General features: G+C 39.7%; 1 protein-coding gene across 1 annotated transcript in view; it reads right to left on the reverse strand.

The window, feature by feature from the left end:
* TMEM164 (transmembrane protein 164) overlaps nt 1-26153 on the reverse strand; it is a 229728-nt gene that overhangs the window by 76512 nt on the left and 127063 nt on the right. Inside the window, exon 3 of the mRNA XM_049767613.1 lies at nt 20850-20916. Coding sequence (XP_049623570.1) covers nt 20850-20916 — 67 coding nt within the window. The remainder of the gene's footprint in view (nt 1-20849; nt 20917-26153) is intronic.

The following is a 26153-nucleotide window of genomic DNA, read 5'->3' on the forward strand; positions in this document are numbered from 1 at the left end:
CACCCAGTGTATCTATCTTAACTAAAATGTTTTATGAAAAAATAGAAAAAAAGAGTGGTAGCACAACGGTAGGATGTTTGCTTTGCACGTGGTTGGCCCATGACGAATCCAGGTTTGATCCGTGGCATCTCATATGGTCCCCTGAGCTTTCCAAGAGCGATTTCTGAGAGCAGAGCCTGGAATAAGCCCTGAGAGGCTGCTGGGTATAGCCCCAAAATCAAAAACCAAAAACAAAACAACAAAAGAGGACGTCAATGGACGTACTCTACACAAGGTTGTCACAAACAATTTATTTAAAATGTATGATCTAGGGTTTTATCTGTACATTAATTTCTAGGGAACCACAAAGGGCTAAGATTCTAGGATTAAGTTTTGTTTTTCATTTAAGTATTTAAAATTTACCTTTATACTAAGGGAATGTTCTAGGTAGTATCTGTCAGGGTACTTTAGAATGTTACAGCTATCGACCACCCTAACATTCAGTACCCACTTAGGGAAAGAAAATATGACAATTCAGTCATCTATGTCTTTATCTTGGTTGCAAGAACTTTACATTAGTCAACAAATCACTAAGCCAGTTAACTATACTGTTCATTACCAAGTCCTTAGTATTCCCTTATTGCCTGTCACTAGGACCAAACACTTAGCAAAATTCATAAACACTTTGATTTTCTCTATTAACATTTGGGTAATCTTATGCAAACAATGTGTGGAAGATTTTGCCATAGTGTACTTTGGAGAGCTCTGTCTGCTGTGGTTTCCATTTCATATGGTCAGAGATCATCTGTTTCACACAATGTTTCTCAATGTGGCTCGGGTCTGTCTCATATGAGCAGATCATGAATCTCAGGATATTTGCCTTGGGTCCTTTCCAAAGATCAAAATAACTGGTCAGCCAGGGTCTGAGAAACCTCACCTATTCAAGTTCTAAAAAAATCTCATTGGATTTGTAATCTTAAGTTCCTTTGTTTTAGTTGGGGTTTGGGTGCTATATCCAGAATGCCCAGGGCTAATTCCTGGCTCTGTGTCTAGGGGTCACTGAGGTAAGCTTCTTTGCCACAACAGAGCAGCATGAAACCTGAAGGCAGTAGAGGCCACAGGGTCAGCCCAATCGTGGGTCTTCATATGAGCTGCCGTGGCTAGTGAGCCAATCATCCAACCTCCCTCTCATTCTGGAACCTTGGTCATCCTTGTTCAGAATCTCCCAGAGACAATTTAGAGATCTTTTTGTTCAGAGCACCAAGGCAACACATTCCCAATCTGCATAACAGTCTCCACCTTGGACTAGAGCCCACTTGCATCAGCTTGGGGCCCAGAGCTGAGATCTTAGGCACCCAAAGCAACTTTGCCCTTACAGAGCAGGTCATTTCAGACCCCTAGATGGGGTTCAACCCCTATGGCTAAGTGCAGTGGTCCTTTCCTGGAGGTATTATGTTGCTTACTCTCCTGGCACCACTTCGGCCTGGATATGAAACTGGGCACTAAGGAGGGGCAGGCCTCATCAATAAGGGCTCATCTAAGTCCAATAAGGCCATCTGCACCCATTTCGTCATGTTTGAAGCAGTCGTTGAAGCTAGGGTAATCCCTGTCCTGCCACTGGGTACTTAAGAGGGACTTTGGGGATGCTCAAGCATCTCCTTGTTTCTTCAAATGGGGAATGCCCCATCAAGAATCACTCCTTAAGAGTCTAAGCATAAAACCTAGCAAACATTTGATCCTGAGACCCTCAAGAATAGCTCCCACCCAGGCCTGAGTACTCTCTGAATAGCTGATAAGTGGCAGGAAGAGGGAAGTCCTAAGTTTACAAGCTACTTGGCAAACATATTGGAAAATAGTTCGAAATTCCTTAAAGTCACTGGGAATTATGCCTGGCCGTCCCAGCCTTACAGACTTACTGGTGCTGCCTTCCTCGACATGGCTCAGCAGTCAGCATTTGGCTCTGCCTGAGGCCAAGCAGGTGCTAACATGCCCACTAGCTCCTCTCTTCTCCCTGCTTTGAGGTCACTGAGTGGCCAGGGTCCTATGCACTCACTGAACTGCATTCTTCAGATAGCCAGGCTATCTCTCTCAGAACTCCCTGTACTATGGAGAATTGGGTGAAAATGTGGGAAATGACAGCAAGCTTTTTCAGACTATGTTGTCAATCAGCTCAGTATATGAGTTTACATGCTATTATTGAGATAGCTATATTAAATGTCAGTCTTCTCAGAAGATCTGAAACCTAGCCATAATCTTTACCTGTGTGCAACTAATGTCTCTTGACATTAATAGAACGAATTTATTGCTATTTCTTTAGCAAGATGATCAGAAGAAAAAAATCTAAGAACTGCGGAGTAGTACAAATTTGTCGCAATAAATGAAAATATAATTAACAACTAATTTCCAAATTTTTTGGCTAATCGAGTTGTACTATGTTTAGTAAAGAGGTCTCACTTGGTATTTTTTAAAAAGGGAGTTAGGGCCAGAGAGATAGCATGGAGGTAAGGCATTTGCCTTCCATGCAGAACATCGGTGGTTCGAATCCGGGCATCCCATATGGTCCCCCAAGCCTGGCAGGGGCGATTTCTGAGCGTAGAGCCAGGAGAAACCTATGAGCGCTGCTGGGTGTGACCCCCCCCAAAAAAAAAAGGGAGAGTTAAATCTATAAAATGTGACAAAAGGATAAACACCTATGTGGTATGTAAAAAGTTCTGGGCAAGCATTATCATATGAAAAGAAATGTTCAGATGTCAGACATTCAGCCAACTCTATACTCAAAAGTAAAGCAAGCATTGAAAAATCATGAATACATTGGCCTTGCAAATGAAAAGGGGCGATGATGGGGAGGGGGGCAAGTCCCAGGCTCACTGAAGCTACAACCACCACCTACAATTGATGGTAGCTTTGATGATGGTTAAACTTTTCCACTTAAGCACTAATCTCTGCAGAGGTGCCAAACCGACTAAAACTCCAGGAATGTATTTGGACTGATATCACAAGGAATTTGTCAGAGTGAGTGTAGGCACCCTCCCCCTGCCTTCTAGTATATAAAGAAGTCCTAGCAGTCAAATCCACAAACCACACAAATGCTATAATATCACCCACAGAACTTGGAATTCCTGGATGTTGTAGCTGCATTCAAATTTTTCAACACTCTTATTCTAATAGGAACACACCAACTTAGACGTCAATACAGAATCAAACCATCTAATGTTCAGAACAAAAGAAATCAAGGAGCAAAAATAGCTTAATAAACCTTCTGATAATGAATTAATGCAAGATACAATAATTTTCATAAACATTTAAAAATAATTTCATTACCAATTATCAGTTAACCAGCAATATAAAACTTATTATTTTTGCCTGCTGAGGGACAGGCAATGGAAATGAGTGGGCAATAAGGGACATTGGTGGAGGGAATTTTATACTAGTAGTAGGATTGGTGTTGGAACGTAATGGAACATAGTGAGCAGGTAAAACATGGTCTTTAAATAAAATATTTATAATAAAAATGAAATATTCAACCTCATGTAAATAATGTGTGTAAGATAAACCTAGATAAAGGGCTAAACAAAGATGTTCCCCTAACTTCCACTTCTCAGTAACCTTTTCCTTTGAACTATAAAAGCCCACTGGGTGGTTACTTTGATTTATTTTTTATTTAGTTAGTTAGTTATTTAGATTTTTGGGCCACACCTGGTGACGTTCATGGATTACTCCTGGCTTTGCACTCAGAAATCACTCCTGGCTTGGGGGACCATATGGGACACCAGAGGATCGAACTGCGATCCATCCGAAGTCAGTGTTTAAGGCAAATGCCCTACCGCTTGTGCCACCTCTCTGGGCCCGTAAGATTGTTACTTTTATATCTGGCTTGAGTTTTCCCCTGCTGGATTTGGTAGTTGGTTGGAATAAAGAAAGGAGTGCTGGCTTTGGTTGAGAGAGAGGAGACGGTGAGAGAGGAAGAGGGAGAGATGGAGAAAGGAAGGGAGGGAGAGAGAGAGAACACATGGCAAAGAGAGGCCATGAAATGAAAAGCAGGCTGATTCTGATGAGTCTTTAACCCAATGGCTTGGTATTAATTCTCCACGTTCTTCATCCACCTCAGGGGTTAAAACACAGTGCCTGGGGCAATCTCACCAACTCCTGGATATTTTTATTTTACAATGTGGAAATTCTAGAAACAGATCAACAAAATTTACTGTTTGAAAATGTAGAGCTAAACACCTTTTCTCAACACCTTTTACATATTTAATGCTTACTAGCAATATCCCTGTTTGCAAAGGTCCATTAAGGTGGACTATTTCATTGAAAAATAGCAAAGCGGTTCCTATTTATTAATAGAGTATCACTTGTGTATGTTAAAATCTCAGATTCACATGTTGTTGATGGGTCTCACAAAATCCTGAACATTTATCATATTGGCTTGACTTAAGCTTCAGTTGTTCTAAGACTATCCTAAAAATATAATACCCAAAATGTGGATTGTTAGACAAAGACCACAGGACAGGCTTCGGCCCATCCTACCTATGACATGGGAGACACAAACTCAACGTTACAAGGTTGACTTTCCAAAGAAACAGCCACTAGCTAGAAGAAAATGGTGAAAACAGAGGCTCTATCTCCTCCAAGACCTAGAAGAAGGACCCTCTGGGGTTAGGCAAACTATAAGACTGGCCTGAAGACAGCAATTGAAAAATATGACCAATTCCTTGAGAAAAGCCACCTTGCTTTAAATCTTCAGTTAAAGGTTCCTATCCTAGTTCTTATTGCGCATGTGCAAAATAGCAGCCACTTTACAGAAGACGAATAATATGCTATGTTAGTTTTAAAGGCAGAGATAAAATCATGTAGAAACATGGATTTGGTGTAAAGACCATTTTCTGTTTCCATGGAAATATAATAATCTTCCAGTTAGAATTTAAAATTAAGTCAGCCACTCCCTTTTAAATAATCCAAGGCGTCTGGCCCTAGGAACTTAAGTTCTTTATAATGATACTTTAATAATTGGGCTCTTACTATTCTGTAATTGCTTTACCAGAAAGTACCCCCTTAAAAAGATTAACCTTTAATGTGTAACGTTTCCTTTTCCTATATTCACTAAAGAGATATCCGTGCCTTGTATTTCTTTGTAAGCAACATGACAAGGGTACTGGCAAGGACAGATTAGAAAAAGAAAATAAGAAATGTCACAGGGGTGGCCTAGGTAAGGCCAGATAGCCTGGACAAACTAGTGGATAATTATCTTCTGGACATCAGAAGATAATCCTATCCTCTGTTTGAATGGTTGATTCAGTACAGGACCCTTTCTAAAAGATCCCACTACACCGGAGACCACATTTACCCTTCAACCTCCAAACATTACTCTCAGCCCCTAGACACAAAGACATTTCAGCTATGCTTGAAAGGAACATGGCTTCTTTGTAAATAGATCTACATAAATCAAGATCAGATTTCAACCTACAAAAAAGACCTTCCGGTTCTGGGAACAGGCTTCTCATGAGTGGTTTTCATGAAAAAAATACTGAATTTTGGCTCACTTGGGTTCTGTACTTCTTGATACCTTGTGGACCTAGATCTGTTAAAGTTGACAGGACCTTCCTGACCTCATAACCTTCTTGTCAGGTTGGTTTCCTTCATGCTTAAGGCCTTCACATTACAGGTAGTGATGAATGTTGTTAATCACAGATGTAGGTGACTGAGGCATGGTATTAATTGAGTTCAGGCATTGGGCCTCCAAGTATTCCTCTCTTAAAAACACCTTGACTGGGCCTGGAGAGATAGCACAGCGGCGTTTGCCTTGCAAGAAGCCTATCCAGGACCTAAGGTGGTTGGTTCGAATCCCGGTGTCCCATAGGGTCCCCCGTGCATGCCAGGAGCTATTTCTGAGCAGACAGCCAGGAGTAACCCCTGAGCACCGCCGGGTGTGGCCCAAAAACCAAAAAAAAAAAAAAAACACCTTGACTACACTGGGCTCTACATGATACCCTAAAGTCAGCAGGAAGTAGCCTGATGGAATGATTTGATGTCTCTTTTCCTGACTACAGTCAGGGTTTTATCTCTGGAAGGGGTGGAATGATAAAGGAGGCAGCTGCTGTTAGCAGTCCCATTTTTGACTGCCTCCCATCCTACATTTTTGGAGCATTGGTACACAGAAATCACTCCTGGCAGGCTCAGGGATGCCAAGGATAAAACACCAGTTGAACACCCTCCCAGCTGTGCTATAGCTCTGGCCCCTGGACTGCTCTACTTTAACTAGGTTTAAGAGTTCCATTCAAAATATCGATCTGAGAGAAAGGAACTCTCATTCACTGCTGGTAGGAATGCTCTCTAGTCCAGTGGTTGGCAATCTTCTTTTTCTTTTTTTTTAAATTTTTTATTGTGACTGAAGTTCATTACACAGAATTATTTATGCTACATAGTGACAATGAATGAAGGGCGTTCCCACCACCAATGTTATCCTTCCTCCACACTTGTTCCCAGCATGTCTCCCACATCTCCCTCCTTTACCCCCCAGAATACTAGTGCAAATGGTCTCCGCCTTACAGCTTGTTATAGGTTGGGTATCTATTCTGTTTGGTGTTCCCGTCTGGTCATTTTTTTATTTACACTACTTGTTCATATGACTGGTCCTGGTATCATTCTTCCCCCTCTCAATTTATGAGGCTGAATGATTAAAATTATACTATTCTGTTGGAGGTAGGTAGAAAGGTTAAGGAAAAGAGGAGAAAAACTTTGGTATCAACTACTAAAAAAAAATCACTGAATAATATCCACAAAAGTGGAAAAGAAATAAAAAAAAAGTGGAAGAAAAGGGAGAAGGAAAATAATATCAAAAAACAAACAAAAAATAAAACAAAACAACACCAGAAAAAGTGCTGCAGTGGCAGGGTTTGTGTTACCCCACCTTTTATTTTGTATAGGCACAGCAAGTATTGGGGAAGAAAGGAAATTCCCATGGCCTAAGAGATTCAGGGTTTCTCCACTCTTGAAGCATATTGTCATGGGAACAACCATTGGCAATCTTTTTTTTTCAACTGAGCCAAATCTCGCCAAAATCACGATTAAAATTTATTTTGAGAGCCACACAGTGTGCACACTGACAGAGGCTAGGAGCAGAGTCCTGACTCCTGGAGCGGCCGCCCAGCACACAGAAGCGCCAAATTAAAAATGTAAAGAGCCACATGTGACTCACAAGCCGCAGGTTGCCGAACACTGCTCTAGTCCAACCTTTAGGGAAAACAATATGGAGATTCCTCAAAAGACTGAAAATTGAGCTCCCAGCTATTCCATTCCTAGGAATATACCCTAGAAACACAAAAATACAATTCAAAAATCCCTTCCTCACACCTATATTCATTGCAGCGCTATTTATAATAGCCAGACTCTGGAAACAACCAAGATGCCCTTCAACAGGTGAATGGCTAAAGAAACTGTGGTACATATACACAGTGGACTATTATGCAACTGTCAGCAGAAATGAAGTCATGAAATTTTCCTATACATGGATGCACAGGGAATTTATAATGCTGAGAGAAATAAGTCAAAGGGAGAGAGATAGACACAGCATAGTCCCACTCATCTATGGGAATTAAGAAAAATAAAAGACATTATTGTAATAACATCCAGAGACAATAGAGATGAGGGCTGGAAGGACCGACCACAATATGAAGCTTACCACAAACAGTGGTGAGTATGGCTCGAGAAATAATTACATTAACAACTATCATGACAATGTTATTAAGTGAGAGAAGTAGTATGCCTGTCTCGAATACAGGCAAGGGATGGGGGAGGAGGTAGCTGGGGGCCTTTGGTGATGGGAATGTTGCACTGGTGAAGGGGGTATTTTTTAGGACTGAAACCCAACTAAAAACATGTTTGTAATCAAGGTGCTTAAATATGAATTAAAACACCAAAATATCAATCTGAATATAGATGATTCTGATCCTGGAAAGCATCTCAATGTCTTTATAAAATGACCTTTTCTTACTGGAAGCCAATAGCCAACTCTGAATGACTTCTAAGTGCCTTTGCTTAATAAACCATATCCTATTGTCCTTAGTCACCCAATATTTATTAAAGCATACCGAGGGAACTTCTCTAACTTTAGGGAAACATTGAATACCCCACAGCTATGATCATGATCAAACTTAATAGAAAACATTGTGTGCTTTCTTAAAGCTGAAGAGAAACAAAAACATCTCCTTGTGTCACTTCTGCTCAACACTACACTAAAGGTTCTGCCCTGAGCAACTGCACAAGAAAAGGCAATAAAATTCCAATTCCAAACTGGAAAGGAGTAAATAAATCTTTATATAATTGTATCCAAGTAGATATGATCTTGTCTTTAGAAAACCTTTCTTTAGAGGGCACACAGACAAACATAATATGAGCAACAATAAATGAGTTTTGAATGGTTGCAAGATCAACAAAGAACAATAAACTACATTTCTAGAGTATAAAAGAGATAGCTGAAAACAAATTGAAGAAACGAACTGACTTATAATACTATCAAAATAAGTAAAATATACAGAAAAAAATTTAGAAAGTCCAAAATGTTCCTCAATATGCTATAAAACATTACCAAAAATAATTAAAGAACACCAAAATAAATGTGGAGGAAAAAAGAGCCTAGAGAAACTCTGAAGGCAAAAAGGCTAGGCCTGATACTCTCTCTTAAAGCTACCATGGGCCAAGGAGGAAAGTGCCTCACTAGGAAGCCCATAGATTTGGGTATTTTATTCAAATACCCCCAATTAAATCTAATTCACCTGTCAGGAGGAGGGGAGTATGTTGACCAATTGCCTAATCAAACAAGCTATCTAGGAAAGAAGTGCAAAAAACAGAGGTACTATTAGTTCTGGGCTCTATACATGCTGTAACCCTGGGAATACAGGTCTGGAGCAGGGGTCACAGCAGGAAATAAATCAGGCCAAGCTTGAGAGGGGGAAATATGTGAGGGGAAAGGCCTAATTTGAGCGAGTCCCACCCAGGTAGGCTTTTGACAGATAAAACAAGAGAGTCAGTAGAGAAGATCTTTGTTTTGAAGGAAATCAAGTTGTAAAACAACAATTAGTCACTGTGGAAAAGAGCCTGGTGTAGAATTTTAATTTCACCTAAAGGTTCAATAAGAACAAAGTGCCTTTCACTTCACAGCACCCCAGGGCTCAGGGAGCTGGGGCTAAAACTCTGAGGACAAGTATCTAGATGGACACAGAAATGCAAACAGGAAGTCTACTTTCAATATTTATGACAGTATGAGGAATCATAGTAGCAATAGCATCTGACAGAAAGCAGTAATTTGCATGTGAGGCACTTGGCTTGTGCTGATAACTTTATTATTTTTGTCAGGCAAGAAAAATCATTTACAAAAACAAATGAGAGCATGGAAGTTAGGGAGCTACAGGCAGTGTACCAGAGAAAAAACCTCCATGCTAACTCGTAACAACTATGCTGAGACACTTTGCTGCCCAAATATGTGGCAAATACCATTAACACTTAACAGCCCAATGTTTTCTGTTTCAGGCTAATGTTTTTTTTTTTCAGGCTAATGTTTTTAAGTAATTTTTCCTTCATTTATAATTAGCAGTATAGCCTTCCTTTCATAAAAATATATTGATGTCATTGCAAAGACAAGGGAAACAAGTTTTCTGTTGTTTCCAGACCTACCCCAAGAAATACCAAATTTTGCATTACTGTTGATTTTTGTTCACTATGTTTTCTGATCTCATCTAATGTCAACAATACGTTTTAGTTTATCTTTTGGTTTGCTTTGAATTGGTTTTGGGGCCACACCTGATGGCGCTCAGGTGTTACTCCTACTTCTGTTCTCAGAAATCACTCCTGATTGTCTCACAGGACCATGTGGGATGCTGGGGATTGAAACCAGGTCAACCACTTGCAAGGAAAATGTCCTCTTCTACATGGTGTTATCAGTCTGGCCCTACTCTATTATAATAAAACAAATAGGATAAGATGATGCCAGGAATTGAACCCAGGGTTGCACACATGCAAGGCAAGTGGTCAATCACTGATTTTATATACATACATATGTGTTACTGGTCCATAAACACATTATTTTAAGTGGTTTCTAGAGAGAATTTACCTGAAGAAAATATCTATCTTCCCTATGACTTCCTACCCAAAGTCTCTGAAAACGTGTGATAGTAATCCCTGGAATTTCTCTGTGTAAAATATAGATTTAAGTTGGTTGTTTAATTAAGTTATTCTACAATCTGTGGATCTACAACATGCCAGATGCAAGTATCTGCAGGAAACAGATATAATAGAACTATCTCTGACTGGAAAGTAGAGTTAGGCTAGAGTACTAGAAACCAGAGGAATAGACTAAATAGATATTAAACTAAGCCATGGGACAGAATGAGTCATTTAAATATTGAAAACATGACTTATTCCTTACTGATAGTTCAAAAAGAAGCATATTAGAATAATATTGATTTTAAGTTATTGAGCTATCAAGATTTATCAGTATTAGCACTGATTTTACTATACCACATTCTTTACCATAGAACCACCATCTCTCCACTATTGTCCTTGGCATTCTCTTGGCCACCCTCACAGTCCTCATCTATTCTCCATCATTAATAAATGCATCTTTGTAGGAAGAATCTCAGGAATTCTTTTTCATTGGTCATTGTCTATTCTCTTTGCTTTGTATATGGAGTCATCTTTATATATAACTCACGCTGTCGGCAAATAGAATTTAAATTCAGTAGAATGATTGGCTCTTTCTACTCCTCTGATTAATAGTTCACTACCAGCATATATTACTTTTGCTTAAATATAATCTTTTTTTTTGTTTGTTTGTTTTTGTTTTGTTTTGGTTTGGTTTTTGGGCCACACCCAGCGGTGCTCAGGGGTTACTCCTGGCTGTCTGCTCAGAAATAGCTCCTGGCAGGCACGGGGGACCCTATGGGACACTGGGATTTGAACCAACCACCTTTGGTCCTGGATCGGCTGCTTGCAAGGCAAACACCGCTGTGCTATCTCTCCGGGCCCTTAAATATAATCTTAAAAGTAAAATCGATTACCCAAATCGCTAGTGGAAGTTTACGCAAACTAAACAGATTATAGATTTGGTTTAATACTTCAAAATAAATCTAGAAAATTAGGAAAAGGAGAAATTTTCAGATAGTCCTGTTAATTCTGAGTAAAAGCTCTGTTAATTTGTGGGTACCCCCATTCAAATTAAACTGTCTAGGCTCCATTTATAAGATAGGTTCAAATTCTTTGTATTTCAGAGTTTCTATGAGAATCAAAGACTAAACAGTGACAACTGATGGTGAAGATTCCCTATTTACCAGCTTCTGTACTGTTACTATATACTGTATAATAAACACATGTTAATACTTATTGACTATATTAAGTCTCAGAACAGTTTTCTTTCTTTTTTTTCTTTCTTCTTTCTTTCTTTCTTTCTTTCTTTCTTTCTTTCTTTCTTTCTTTCTTTCTTTCTTCTTCTTTCTTTCTTTCTTTCTTTCTTTCTTTCTTTCTTTCTTTCTTCCTTCCTTCCTTCCTTCCTTCCTTCCTTCCTTCCTTCCTTCCTTCCTTCCTTCCTTCCTTCCTTCTTTCTTTCTTTCTTTCTTTCTTTCTTTCTTTCTTTCTTTCTTTCTTTCTTTCTTTTCCTTCCTTCCTTCCTTCCTTCCTTCCTTCCTTCCTTCCTTCCTTCCTCCTTCCTTCCTTCCTTCCTTCCTTCCTTCCTTCCTTCCTTCCTTCCTTCCTTCCTTCCTTCCTTCCTTCTTTCTTTCTTTCTTTCTTTCTTTCTTCCTTTTTTGGTTTTTAGGCCACATCTGGCAGAAATCAGGGGTTATTCCTAGCTCTGTGCTCAGAAATTGCTCCTGGTTGGCTCGGGGGACCATATGGGATGCCAGATTCAAACCACCGTCTGTCCTTTGATGGGCTGCGTGCAAGGCAAATGCCTTCTGCTGTGCTATTTCTCTGGCCCGGAAGGCACTTTTACGTTCAACCCTGTGTAAGGAACTCTAACCCTAAGACCAAAGGAGGGCACCAGGTTTGAGAAGGCCCTGCCCACCTATACCTTTAAGGAAGGGCCCTTTTGAGAAGCTGCATGTGCCTGTAAGAGAGGGTGCTTGAAAAGCTCCTGTACCCACAAAGTAGAGGGAATAAGGGTGCTGGAAGATCTTGTTCACCTATCCATAAGGCGTTCAGGTAAATGGGGATATAGCATAGACATTATTCAAGATATAACTTCCTATGACTTTCTATGAGCCACTCTTTTTTAGTTTTTTGTGTTTTTTTTGGGGGGGCACACCTGGTGGCGCTTAGGGGTTACTTCTGGCTCTGCGCTCAGAAATGTCCCCGGGCATGGGGAGCATATGGGATGCTGGGGATTGAATTTGTGTCTGTCTTGGGTCAGCTGCATCGTGCAAGGCAAACGCCCTACCACTGTGCTACCACTCTGGCCCCCTTTGAGCCACTCTTAAAGACTGCTCAGATTTCTATAAACACACCTTGTTATGAGCATTTGTGTAGATTCAAGTATTCTTTATTTAGTCTTACAGAATTAATAACCACTCTCAAACCTAACTTTACTGTTAACCTAAGTACAGTCATATTAAGTACAGTCATATTATAATCTTTCAGGCCTCAGCTCAGAATACATGAACTGGAGCAAGGCCAAAACAATAGGAAGTCTCTGGGAACTGACCTTGCTGAAGGAGCAGGAAGACTGGGAGCTGTGTTCTGCCCTGGGTCAGTAATGATAAAATATGCAGCGTGTCCCGGGCATTTTGTCTAGATCCACTGTAGAGAACTAATGGTTATGTGGCAATTGTGCTCCCTTGCCAAGAAATTTTGTTTAAGTATTCTGCTCTAGCCCAAAGAGAATGAAGACAAGAATAAAGCGACAAGGTGCTACTTCACTTTTGAGTGTGTAAATCTCTGATCCCCTTTACACTGAATTCATGCACACACCTTCCTGAGTAGGGACCTGTTACACCCCACTCAGGAAGGGCACACATCAGAAGTGCTTTTTAAACCTTCTTAGGTGTAGTGCACTCCTGAAAAAGAATTATTTGCCAAAAAGGCCCGCTTAGAGTAGTCAAATCAGTTGACCCTTTGCGTGGATTGTTTGGCTGTAACTATCTCTCTTTATTTTTGACCATTATTAGAAATCAGGCCTCAGTTTTTCTAACAAAGGAGGACAGTGCCAGAAGCCTGCCAAAAGCCTCCTGCTGAGAGCTCCTTTGTGATCTCTGTCTCCCCCCAATTTTCTTAAAGGTATCTGGTTTCTTTTTACCTGTCTCTTCACATGCTAATTCTAGCTCTGATCTCATTGGTTTATCCCCTTTTCCTTTCTCCCTGGCTACACCCCAAACATCCGTCTATTTAAGGCCCAATAAAGCTCTGGCCTCTCTCTCTGGCCTCACCTCTTGTTTTCACCATGTAGTTCTGTGTGGTCTCATTTATTTCATATTTCATATCCGTCCGTTTCGTGCTGCCGCTTGACTCCCAGTGGGAAAATGAACCCAGTAAGGTTTTCTTAGGGATTTTTTATCTTATCAGGATAAAAGGTCCGCAGCAGGGACCTCCAAAATTCCCTTAGTGTCTGGACCAAACAGGCAGTAACAAGGCACTAGTAATACTTCTATTTTATTCTAGAGACCACTGATGGCCACAGAAGTCATGCAACTTGGCCATTGAAAGTTGTAAACTTCCTCTTTCCTGTCCATTATTCTCTCTCACTCTCCACACATACTCTCTCTCTCTCTCTCTCTCTCTCTCTCACACACACACACACACACACACACACACACACACGAATTCACATAAGGGAATGGCACAGATGGGCTATGAACTGGAAGAATCAGATCCCTACACTAACAATTTTGCCAGGATGAGATATTTGTATAGCTTAGAAGGTTGCCAAGTCCATTCTGCCTGTAAATAGTTTGTATTTGTAGGGAGGGCAAAGAGAAGCAATGCGTGTCCGGCAAAACAGTTCCCAAAGTGGGAAACTGCCTCTCAGTGGGGTGGCTGGACCCATCGATGGGGTCAGAAGTGACCTCTAGTACAAGTGGGAAGGTACTTTCTGTTTGCTTATTTAAAAAGAAGACAGATTTCCAGGGTGGGAAACACTGAGAGAATTTTTTGAAAAGGAGGCAGTAAGCCAACTAAATCTGGGAACTCCACCAAAATCTTTGTGGCAGAAGTAGTATCCCAAGATACAGCATGTCGTCCTTTCCAATAGAAGTGACCATGTCTTAAAGAAAACTGGAACTCATGACTTTACCTCCTGCTCTTCAGACACTCAGTATGAGTTGACTGTTTCTTACCTTCAGGACCATGGTAGGTCATTTCCTCCTCTAGCTGCACTGTCTGCATGCTCTACAAACTGCACACATATTCTCCAAGTCTTGATTCAGGTCCTGTAATTCTTTCTGGAAAGTTTAATCTCATGGCCTCTCCAGGAAGGAAGTCAAAGTACAGGTTTACTGTTTGCCCTTCCAAACTTGGAACAAATCAGTTGATTTCTCAAAATCTTACTGCTCTTATCCAGAAAACGAGGGTTTTCATAAGAAACACACAGTAACATAAGTGCATTCCTTGGCACATCGTTAGTGCTAAAGAAATGCTCAGAGTAAATCCTCTTCCCAACTCTTTCAAATCAGCAACTGCAATTTAGTAATCAAGCCTGAACTGCATTTTTGACTATTTTTCCCTGTTCGGGATGCTAAGACTGCCGTAACTTCTCAAGTCCTATTGGCTTTCTTCTAGTTAAACTGCAAGTTGCTTGAGAACTAGGACATGTGCCCTGTCTGATTTACATCACTGAAAAAGGCAAGCAAGTGTTCTGCATAGGAAAAGAGCCGTGGATCAGTTGATTAGATTGGGCTGGATTCAAGAAGCATGTAAAAATTCTCAAAGCTTCATCTAGGGGAAGCCCTAAGATTTCATTGGACCAGAGACCAATGCTTCACAAAACCTTTCACAGTCTCACACTCCTTGCATTCATTCCATTCTAAACATACAGGACTTTGTAGAAGATAGAGGCACAAATCTGTCCAAATCAATTCTTTAGAAAGTCAAGGCCTCTTTTCAGACCAAGGGTTTTATATTTAAATACTCTCAGAAAAGCAAATGGACATTCTGTCCCTCTTTCAGGTCCAAAATCCAAACTATAAACCAGGGGTGGTGAACAGGATTTTTACCCTCACTCAAAATGGCAAAATGCAATATGTGTTTCATAGATTATTGTTAAAATGAGATGCTTTTGTGTGAGTGTTTGTCTGTTTTGGCAGGTCACTGCGTGGTGTGGCCCTCTGACTCTCACAGTTTAAAATTTTGGCTTTTTGTGTCTAACTTGTTCGCCACCCCTGCTGTAAACTTTTTCAAATGGTTGAAATTACTGGTAAGAGAAATAACTTTTCTAGGTCAATTAATATTCTAAGTCAGTATGCTAATTTGCCAAGAGCAATATTTTCAAGCATGTTTGCATTAGTGATGGCAATGTGTCATAAGCAGCACACCCAAGTACAAGGCACAAAGCTTCCCAGGAACAACAAACTTAAAATTCATGGACGGTATAGCTGGATGTTCCGGAAATGAAAAAAATCTTTACTAACTAGCCTCTTCTTCTCTGTTTGAATGTAAGAAACATTCAAAAGAACCACCAGAGAAAAGGAATTGAGGAGAAAAGGGTACATATAGAGGGAAGATGGAATAAACTAAAGAACTAGTAGGGTCAACATAGTACGTCATAAAGGACAATTTTGAAAATGAGATGATAATAATAGTCTGAGGTCTAGAAGAAAAATAAGCTTGATGAAAAGAATCATATAATTCTTAAGATTGTTTGAATAGGGCTGGAGAGATAGCACAGTGGCAGGGCTTTTGCCTTGAATGTGGCAGACCCAGGTTTGATTCCCGGCATTCCATATGGTTCCCGGAGGCTATCAGGAGTGATTTCTAAACACAGAGCCAGAAGTAACCACTGAGTACTGTGGGATGTGGCCAAAAAAAAAAACAAAAAAAAAACAAAAAGAAAAAAACAAGAAAAAAGATTGTTTGAATAGAAGATGGCTGCAAACACAAAAATGTGCCAGGTTAGTCTAGGAAGGAGGATAGTATTGTTTCTTTTTATTTGATTTGGGGCTTCAGGGGGTTTCCGTGACAAATTGCTCAGGGAGGTGCTCAGGGGACAATTATATACTGTAACTAGAATCCAAAAATCTGCATTTGAAGCACATACAATAACCCTTTGAGCCCTCTCCCAACCTGCTAATAGGGTTTCTAAAGCTTCTTTCCTGCATTCTCACTTTTTGCATTCACAGATTAGAAGTTTTCCTGGGCCCAGTGCCACATTATGAAGGCCAGTTTCCCTGCTATGCAAGGTAGGATCTGGAACTGAAAAGAGAGCATGTACACAGAATCCAAGGTGGCCTACTTAACTTTGTCCTGTTTGCTTTTGCTCTCCTTAGCTATCTGAATGAATGAGTACTAGCCAAGTCACACACATAGATAATGAATCCAGTGGCAGCAACAGGTGAGATAACCTGTTATCCCAGCCATGGACTGCTGACAAGCTTGCTGGGGGAGATATTCATGTGGGTTCCACAGGCAAACTTGGGGTTATGGCAAGTGATTGTGCCTTTGAAAACTGTGTGTATGCACTGATCGGAGAAGAGATGCTCTCCTATTTTCATCTCCTCAAAGAAACCTCTTGACCCAAGTTTTTGGTCTGGAGAAATACCAAAAGCATCTACAGTTTGACTCATTAACATTCATACTTGCTCTGATGATTTTAAGCCAAGAGAAAGAGCTCTTAAAGCTAACTTCTAGAGTACGCACCGTGTCTTCATAAGCTAATACTTTATCCTTCTAAATTCTCTCACTCAAAGGGAAGTTTAGATAAGAGAAGCTCATAGCTCACTGTGTAATAATCATACGTTTCCTAATCTTCTTTCGCCCAGAAACAAAACAGAAATTGTTAAGAGCCTCCATGGAACATATAACTCAAGTGTATGGATTCCTGGTTTCTATCCATGGAACATATACCTCAAGTGTATGGATTCCTGGTTTCTATCCAGGGCACTGCATTTCCCAAAAAAAGAACATTTGTCTAAGGTCACAAATGGACCTTCTCCCTTCTTGAGACTCATGGAAGCATACCACACTTATTACTAAAAAAGTCATTAAATATACGGTTTTTTTTCCTATGGTTTTGACTTCTGAGGTGGAAAACCAGGAAGACTTGAGACCTGTATTATTTATCTCTGGTTGGTTAGTGAATCCTGGTGCAAATCAGTTCCAGGACGAAGGACAGTACATGGAAATTTACTGATAAACCCAAATTTGTTAAGCTGATGATAGCAACTTCCTCCAGCACCCTCCCTCTCTCTTTCTGCCTTTATTAATGGGGGTACATATAGATCTATCTTACTGGGACACACACTAATTGGTTCATTTTCTCTTCCTTGCTTCCTCATTACTGATAATAAAGGAGGGATTAAAAAGGTAATGTTTCAAGAGGGGAAAGAAGGACAAAAGTAAAGTCCAAAGCTGGCTTCCTGCCTAATTGGGTTATGATGCTTAAAAAAGTGTTACCTAACTTCTCTCTCCTTCTCTCCTTTTAAAATGTCAACTCAAATATCACAAAGCAAAAAACTCTTGGTCTGAAGAAGTACCAGGGGGAGGTCAATGACACAAATAATTAGTCCGGCATCTTCACCACCAAAAACCACATCAGCTGGTGGAATCCAAGGGGCTGAAGTAACATAAAATAAGGAACATGAATAATATAAATATAAGTATATACTTATATATTATAAATATTGGTAAAATAAGTAATAATATAAATAAGGAACATGACACCTAGAAGCAGACGGTGGAGGGTGGGTGGGAGAGAAGAGGGTATCAGGGAGGGTGAGTTGACAACAGTAGCGGGAAATAAGTACTAGTGAAGGTTGTTGTGCATTGTATGACTGTAACAATGAACAACTTTATCTATGAAAATAAAAATATTTTTAGTATGAGCAACTTTGTTACTACGGTGTTAAAAAAAGATAAACCACTGTTAAAATCAAGATGAAGCGTTGAGTGCAGCTGTGAATCAGAGGCCCTTTGTCTGCTAAAAGAAGGCAGATTGGGAGATGCAGACTAAAGTTTTTTTCTGCAAAAGGGAAGTAGGCCCCCAAACTCTGGAAACTTACTGAGGTAGACTAAAATCAATTGCCTATACACATGGAAATGGCACCACCACCACTCTGAATTTTTTCCAGCAGTATTTTCAAAAGATTGGACCAAGATTTCTCATCAGAGGGACTGGAATTATTCATTATGAATGAAATTGCCAAGGCTACTTCTGTTGTAAGGAACATAACTTAAATATACTTGTGAAACCAGTTGGCTATAGCTTTACATATACCAGAGAAATGTCAGTCATTATAATAATAGAATGACAGATCTGCCATGAGAGGAGGAACAAGAGAAGAGAGGGAAGAGGAAAGAGAGAAAGAAGGAAGGGAAAATGATGGAAGAGGGTAGGGAAAAGAGAAAGTCTTTTTTGAAAAGAGCAGCAAATGAACAATATAATGGGCTAAACTGAGTCTCCCACAAACTTTGTATTCTGATTCCTAGAGTATAGAGATCTATACTAAGATTGTTACTGCGAATAATTCCACACCTTACAATCCCAAGGGGAGAAGATAAGCAGGTCTGGAGCAGGGATACTGCAGGAAATAATCCAAACCAGGTTGGAGAGAGATAAACCACATTTCTGGGGACCTTTCCACCATGTGGAGCAGAAAGTAAAGGTCTGGTGAACTGCAGTATTTATTGGGAAGATAGGACCAACCCCCATGAGTGGAGAATAAGTTAGAGTAAAGAGCCTATCTAGAAGTTCTTCCCACTCAGGTGGGTTTTAGACATGTAAAAGAGGAAGCCAGGGCCCTGAGCAATAGCACAGTGGTTAGGTCATTTGCTATATATGTGGCTGACCCAGGTTAGATCCTCAGCATCCAAGTGAGCCTGCCAGGAGTGATTTCTGTGTGCAGAGCGATGAAGACCCCTTGAGCACCACTGGGTGTAGCCCAGAAACCAATAAGAAAAGAGGAAACCATAATGTTTGAGGGTGAATCCTGATATGCCATAACAAGTTAGGGTAAAAGCTGGTTAATCCAACAGTGACTATGTGTGAAAATAACTTTTCAAGAGATAAATGTTACTATACAGCCATTAGGGTTAGTCTAATTCAATCTGACAGGTTTCCTTGAAAGAACAGTACATTGAAACACAAAAAGAGAAAAGAGGGACATCACATGAACAGATGACATGGTGAAGCAGAAAACAATGGCCTCTGAATATACCCTATAAGCTCAGCAACAATACAGAAAGGGCATCTGCACACCTGTGTTCATTGCAGCACTATTTACAATAGCCAGGATCTGGAAACAACTCTCGTGCCCCAGAATAAATGAATGGATAAAGGAACTATGGTATACCTATAGAATGGAATACTATGCAGCTGTTAGGAAAAATGAAGTCATGAAATTTGCTTATACATGAAAGGATATAAAGAATATTAAGCTGTGTGACATAAAACACAGGGGAAGGGATAAACATAAAATAATCACAACCATTTATAAGACATAAGTAAAATAGTATGATAATAATGCCCAAAGACCACAGTGATGAGGGCCATGAGGTCTGGTACATGGTAGGCCAATTACCATAAATAGTAGCAGAGCACAGTTATGGCAGGGAAGTGAATACTATGACAATAATAGTTGGAAATGATCACTGTGCACAAGAACTGAGTACTAAAAGATGAAATAATATGAATGATACCCTTTCAGTAGCCTCATTTGAAACCAGTGTTAAAATATAAAAATAGAAGACAGTGAGATAAGAAGAAAAATATCTGCCATAGATGCAGCCAGTGGGGAGGCAGGAAGCAAACTTGCAGCACTGTTAACAGAAAATGTGTACTGGTGAAGGGACAGGTGTTGGGCACTGTATAACTCAAACTCAAACATGAACAACCTGGAAACTACCTCATGGTGATTCAATTAAAATTTATTAAATAAAAATATTTTATGAAAAATTTACCTCCAGCTTTCTAACTTAATTAGATATGTGAATGGGCTAGGGGACTTTATTTTTAATTAATATCTTTATTTAAACCCCTTGAATACAAACATGATTGTGGTTGGGTTTCAGTCATGTATGGGGTAACTTTATTCTTAAGACTGCACAATAAGAATCATATCATCTCTTATTCTGGGATGTTCTGCAAAAAGTGCCAAGGGGACTGAAACAAAGCAGACAGGTTTTGAGGCTTTGTGGCAGATTATTTGGGATCAATGCTCCTAATTCTGTACTAGAGCCTTTGAATACCTAAAGAGTTTCTGAAAGATGGGGATCTCAGCTCTCCTCTTGCCACTAAACCTTGCCAAGAATTTTTTTCAGTCTACAGGTCACATTGATAGTGATTAGGGATGACACCCTGTTTGTTACTTTGGGTTTGTTATAAGCAATGCCAAGGGGAGAAACAGGCACAATGTGGTGACAGAAATTAAACCTGAACCTCCACATACCTTCAATCCATTGAGTCATCTCTCCTGCCTTATAAGAATTTCTCTAGATTTGACTTTCCTTGGTTCTAACTCATTTCATTATTCCAGCCCTAGAGTTCCACAAAACCTTCCCAGCCATTTCTCCTCCCCTACATCCATACAGAACTGTATCAACCCTCCACATTCAAAACAGAAATGTATAAAGTACCATAGACAGTGGAACAAAGGCTATGGACAAGCACTGGATGATAAAGGCATGATCAAATACAATTTCAGTGTAGCAGGTTAGGTACGTGTCTAGAAGAGGCTACTTACCAGCCGTGTATTTACCACTGGAAACAGCAGGGCCAGAAGCGCTCCATTCAACATGTGCATCTGAAGCCTATGGAGAAGAGTCGGGGGAAAGACTGTTTAGGTCACACTCAGACTCTGATCCCAAAGGCAGACACAAATATGTCAGGTTTTGCCACACCATAAGAAAATGCAAGAAAAATACAAAAAAAAAAAAAAAAAAAAAAAGAGCACCGCCTAGGTCTGTGGAATGCACTTTGGTTAAAACACTTTACTATGTAATGAGTTCCTTGCTCTTAAAGATGATGCTATACCACCCATCAACAAATTTGGTGCAGCTCTGACAGCTTTAGAAATGGGACCTGGCCAGGTAGTCTGCTGTCACAGTGGAGATCTCTTTATTATAACCTAGCTGCAATGTCCCTTTCACCAAAAAGCTCTTGGGTATCAGAAGCTAGCGCAACTCCTGGAACCAACGAGAGTTTTGTTGCAAACTGTAAGGCCCTACTTTCTTGTGAGGACCAATTGGTATAGACTTTATTTAAGCATCATGTTTACAAATTTGTTCATGATTGGGTTTCAGCCATAAAATGCACACCCCCTTCACCAGTGCAACTTTCCTGCCACCAATGTCCCCCGTTTTCCTTCTCCCCCATCCCCTGCCTATCTTCAAAACAGGCACTTTTTCGGTATTTCTCTTTCTATCATTGTCATGGTAGCTATTAGTGTAGTTATTTATCTAACTACACTTACCACTCATTGCAATAAGCTTCATATCATGGGATGGTCCTTCTGGCTCTCATTTCTATTGTCTCTGGGTATTATTACAAGAATGTCTTTAGTTTTTCTTATATCCCACAGATGAGTGTCTATCTCTCTCCCTCTGACTCATTTCACTCAGCTTAATAGTCTTCATATTCATTCATTATATGAAAATTTCATGACTTCATCTCTTCTGATGGCTGTATAGCATTCCATTGTATAGATGTACCACTGTTTCTTTAGCTACTCTAGCTACTCATCTATTGTCGGGCATCTGGGTTGTTTCCAGATTTTGGATATTGTAAATAACACTGCAATGAATATAGGTGTGCAGAAGACATTTTAGGATTGTGTTTTTATATTCTTTGGTTATATCCCTAGGAGTGGTTGAATCATATGGAATCAGTTTTTTGAGGAATATCGATATTATTTTCCATAAATGTCAGACTAAACGACCTTCCCACCAACAGTGAATGAGAGTTCCTTTCTCACCACATCCCGCCAGCACTGATTGTTCTTTGTGATGTGTGCCAGTATCTGTGGAGTGAGATGGCACCTCAATGTTGTTTTGATTTGCTTCTCCCCAATGATTAGTGATGTGAAGCATTTTTTCATGTGTATTTCTTGTGTATTTTTGTGGAATTTTTATTTGTAAGTATTTCGGGGGAGGGGCTGTTGCAGGAGATAGAGCAGGCACAGCTGGCAGCCTTCCACACTTTCTTTGATTGGTTTTAAGTAATAGGCTTTGTTGTTGCAAAATCAAAAGGAAACAAACAGAAAAAGAAAAGCCTTGTTAAAAACACTCCCAGTCATTCACTCACTGGATTGCTCTCTGTGGCTCTTTTATGCTTGCTCTGAAATAGCTACTCTCACAGATGCTCTAATCTTGGGCTTCTTCAAAACCATTACTGGGAAATTAGTTGGCACCTTGAAAACCTCCTATACATTTCACTTTTGTATCACTCAGATGATACAAGATTCTCTTCTATCATATATATAATAAATATTATACATATATCATAAACATATGTATGCATACATACATATCATATATACAAGTACATATGTATATATACATACATCATTATCATCAGGGGATTTCAGGAGTCTCAGAGATATAATACAGGGTGTAAGGTGTTTGCCTTTCATGTGGTCAACCCCCGTCCATACCCAGGAACTGTATATGGGTCCCTGAGTACTTCCAGAAATTCCCACTGTGCACTGAGCACAAAATCGAAAATAGCCACATAGTTTCCCCAGGTGTGGCTCTAAAATAACACTGGAGATCGCAAATGAACAATGGCAAAATAATTAGTACGTCTTATATAGTTTTTATCCCAAATACTAGAGTAAGGATTGAACCGTGTCTTCTGTAATCCTTCAGTTTTTATTAAAATTGTTGCCATCTTCTTTGATTCATAGTAAGAGAACAAAAGTTCTAAGTGATTTAGTGACTTCCTCAAGATCACACAAATAATAAACAACAGAGGAAAAAGTCACAGGTCTCACCAAATGCCAGGCTGTGACCTGTTTCAAATTCATGAAATGAACACTATACATATTCTGTGTGTGAGAGAGGTGAGAGGGAGATAATGAGGTATGGGGATTGGGCACACTTTAGGCTAGGTAGAAAATGAAACTCCATGTGTGTTTTTCTGGCAAAACTTTCCCTAATTTCATCATTACACTGTCCCATACCACAACCCAACATCTAAGCAACTGCCTTTATCAGAGGCAGACTTTGATTTACATTTTATATTCACCTCAAGCCTGCCACCCAGGTTTTTACTGGGTGTAAGAAATGAAGAATAGATCAAAAGAAATCCAGTGATAATTCCTTCATCTGTACAAGGTAAATCATGGTACTTAATTCATAGAATTATTATAAGAAGTGAATATATATACACCCAAACACATAATATTTATGTGATACACAGTAAAACACATAGAAGTGCTTAATAAATAATTGCTGAGAGATTTACCTAAAGTCTCAAATGAAAAGGGAATGTGGAACAATATCATATGAAAGAGCTGAAGTATATTATTTAAAAAACCTTCTTTTTCCCCTTTGTCTCTCAAACCAAGGATAAAAGCCTCTAAGGACTCCGCCCACTTCCGGAATATTGGATTCTTTTTTTCTTTTTCTTTTCTCCAGGTTATTACTTTTCTCTTCTTCAAACAAAACCACATAACTTGAACTATCTAGTCCCGCCTCCGAAAGAGGGGGGGGATAAGGGAGGTACCAAGACCAAACAGGTGTAAGACCACTAAGTAGTAAGCCAGGCACAGAGGGGACCAGTTACTCTAGCAGCCCCGGGGGTGAGGGAGGAGGATATGGGAGGCAGGAAGGGAACGGAGGTGGAAGGGAATGGAGGTGGAAGGAGGAATATTAGGTGATGGGAATTCCCCTGATTTTGTTAATATGTACCTAAAATATTATTGTCAACTATATGTAAGCCACTATGATTAAAATAAAAATTATATTAAAAAAAGACTTTGAAACAGGAAAAAAACCAAGATATGAAAAAGGAAACCAAAGAAAGCAACAAAACTGAAGGCCAGAATCAGAAATCATGGCCTGGAGATGGAGTCCTATTCAATTTGTCATACGTATAAATAACTCCCTTTGACCAGCTCAAAGATTTTGCCATGACCATTTTCAAAGAATTTTTTCTGCTTTTACTTTGCTTTATGTAGGATATGAGTTCAGTTAGCTTACTTGGTAAAAACATAGGCTAATATGTCAAGCATCATGGGTTTGATTTTCTTCAAGGTCATGTAACATAATTGAGTTTAGTTCGACAAAACAAATCATCCATGTGTCTAACATTTTCTTATGCATGAGAAGGAAAAAAGGAAGGTCAGCTTAAGTAAAACGCAGTATATATCTTCAAGAAAGTAACTTACAGGAAAGGTAAAAATTAATTAGAGAAAATACAGTTTAATAGAAAAGAATTTGGGGTTTAGAACTAAATTTATATTTGAATCCTAGGACTACCACTTGTTGCCCATATAACTCTAGAAAATTTATTTAAAATAAACCTAAGAAAATAACTACTTGATTGAATGGCTAGCTAGTGAGAAAATTTCATAAGTTAAGATCATGCAAAATGACGGTAAAGTGCTTAAGACATGTCAGCCAACTTTCAATTAGATATGTGAATTGAATAAAGGTCATTAGACATCATAAGCATGAAAAACATAGAAAATATTATTATGTTTTTTAAGGAAATACAAGTGGATATTATAACATATTAACAAATCATGAAGGGTAAGAGAGGTAATACAGTGGTAGAACACTTCTGTTGCACGTAGCCAACCCAGGTTTGACCCCAATACCATATATGTCCCCTGATCACCATTTGTGGTCCCAGAAACCCTTCCCTCCAAAAAGTATTTAAAATTTTTCACAACAGAGCTAGATAGAGACAGTACAGTAGGTAGGATGTTTGCCTTGCACATGGTTGACCTGGGTTCAGTCCCCAGCATCATATACAGTTCCCGAAGCATTGGCAGAACTAATATCTGAGCACAAAGTAAGGAGTAAGCCCTGGGAACTAGTGGCTATAGTTAAAAAAAACCTTCACAAAAAGACTAATCTTTTTTGGGGGACACACCTGGTGACACTCAGGGGTTATTCCTGGCTATGCGTTCAGAAATCGCTCTTGGCTTGGGGGACCATATGGGATGCCGGGGGATCAAACTGTGGTCTGTCCAAGGCTAGCTCAGGCAAGGCAGATGCCTAACCACTTGCACTACTGCTCTGGCCCCCAAAAGACTAATCTTCTAATCTAACACTTGGTTACAACCCAAAACAAAAATACATAAAAGAGAGGAGAAGGTCAATTATAAAATAGAAATCCATGAGTTGTGAGATCACCCCAAGCATTGTATTTCTAAACCCCACATAACCACACAGCCAAGTCTGAAGGAGAAGGGTAGCAGCAAAAAAAAATACGCCAAGCCAGTCAGGAAAGTTAAGAAGTCAGTGGCTTTTAGAGTGGCTTTGTGTGGCTTCTTCCTTGTGGTGTCTCTGAGCATCCAGCCAACATTGACTTATTTTATTATACCAATACCTATCCAGTTGGAAGGGGAAGGTAGAGAAACAAAAGTACCTATCCAGTGGTCTTTTATATGTCAAAGGAAGAGGTTTAAGGAAGGGGCAAGTTGTGGGGACACCTTTGTTTGGGGTTGATAGCTGGGTGTCATCTTACATTCAATGAGTGAGTGGATGGAAAGGCAAATTCGAAATAAATGAATTTTCAAAACAAGTAATAAAATATGTTGATCATGGAGCTGGTGAGCTAGTACCGTGACTAAGGCACTTGCCTTGCAGATAGCTGACCCAGGTTGGCTCTCCAACCTCCCACTTGGTCTCATGAGCCCCACCAGGATTGTTTTCTGAGCACAGAGCCAGGAGTAAGCCTGGTTTATTGCTGTATGTGGCCCCACACCTAGCAGTGCTAAGATATGTGGATATATATGTTTGGCATTTTATATTTATTGTACTGGACCCAAAACATAAAAATATATACATTCTTACAAATAAAATGTATAAAGAAAATA

This window comes from Suncus etruscus, chromosome X (genome assembly GCF_024139225.1).
Source record: "Suncus etruscus isolate mSunEtr1 chromosome X, mSunEtr1.pri.cur, whole genome shotgun sequence".
NCBI classification, from domain to species: domain Eukaryota; kingdom Metazoa; phylum Chordata; class Mammalia; order Eulipotyphla; family Soricidae; genus Suncus; species Suncus etruscus.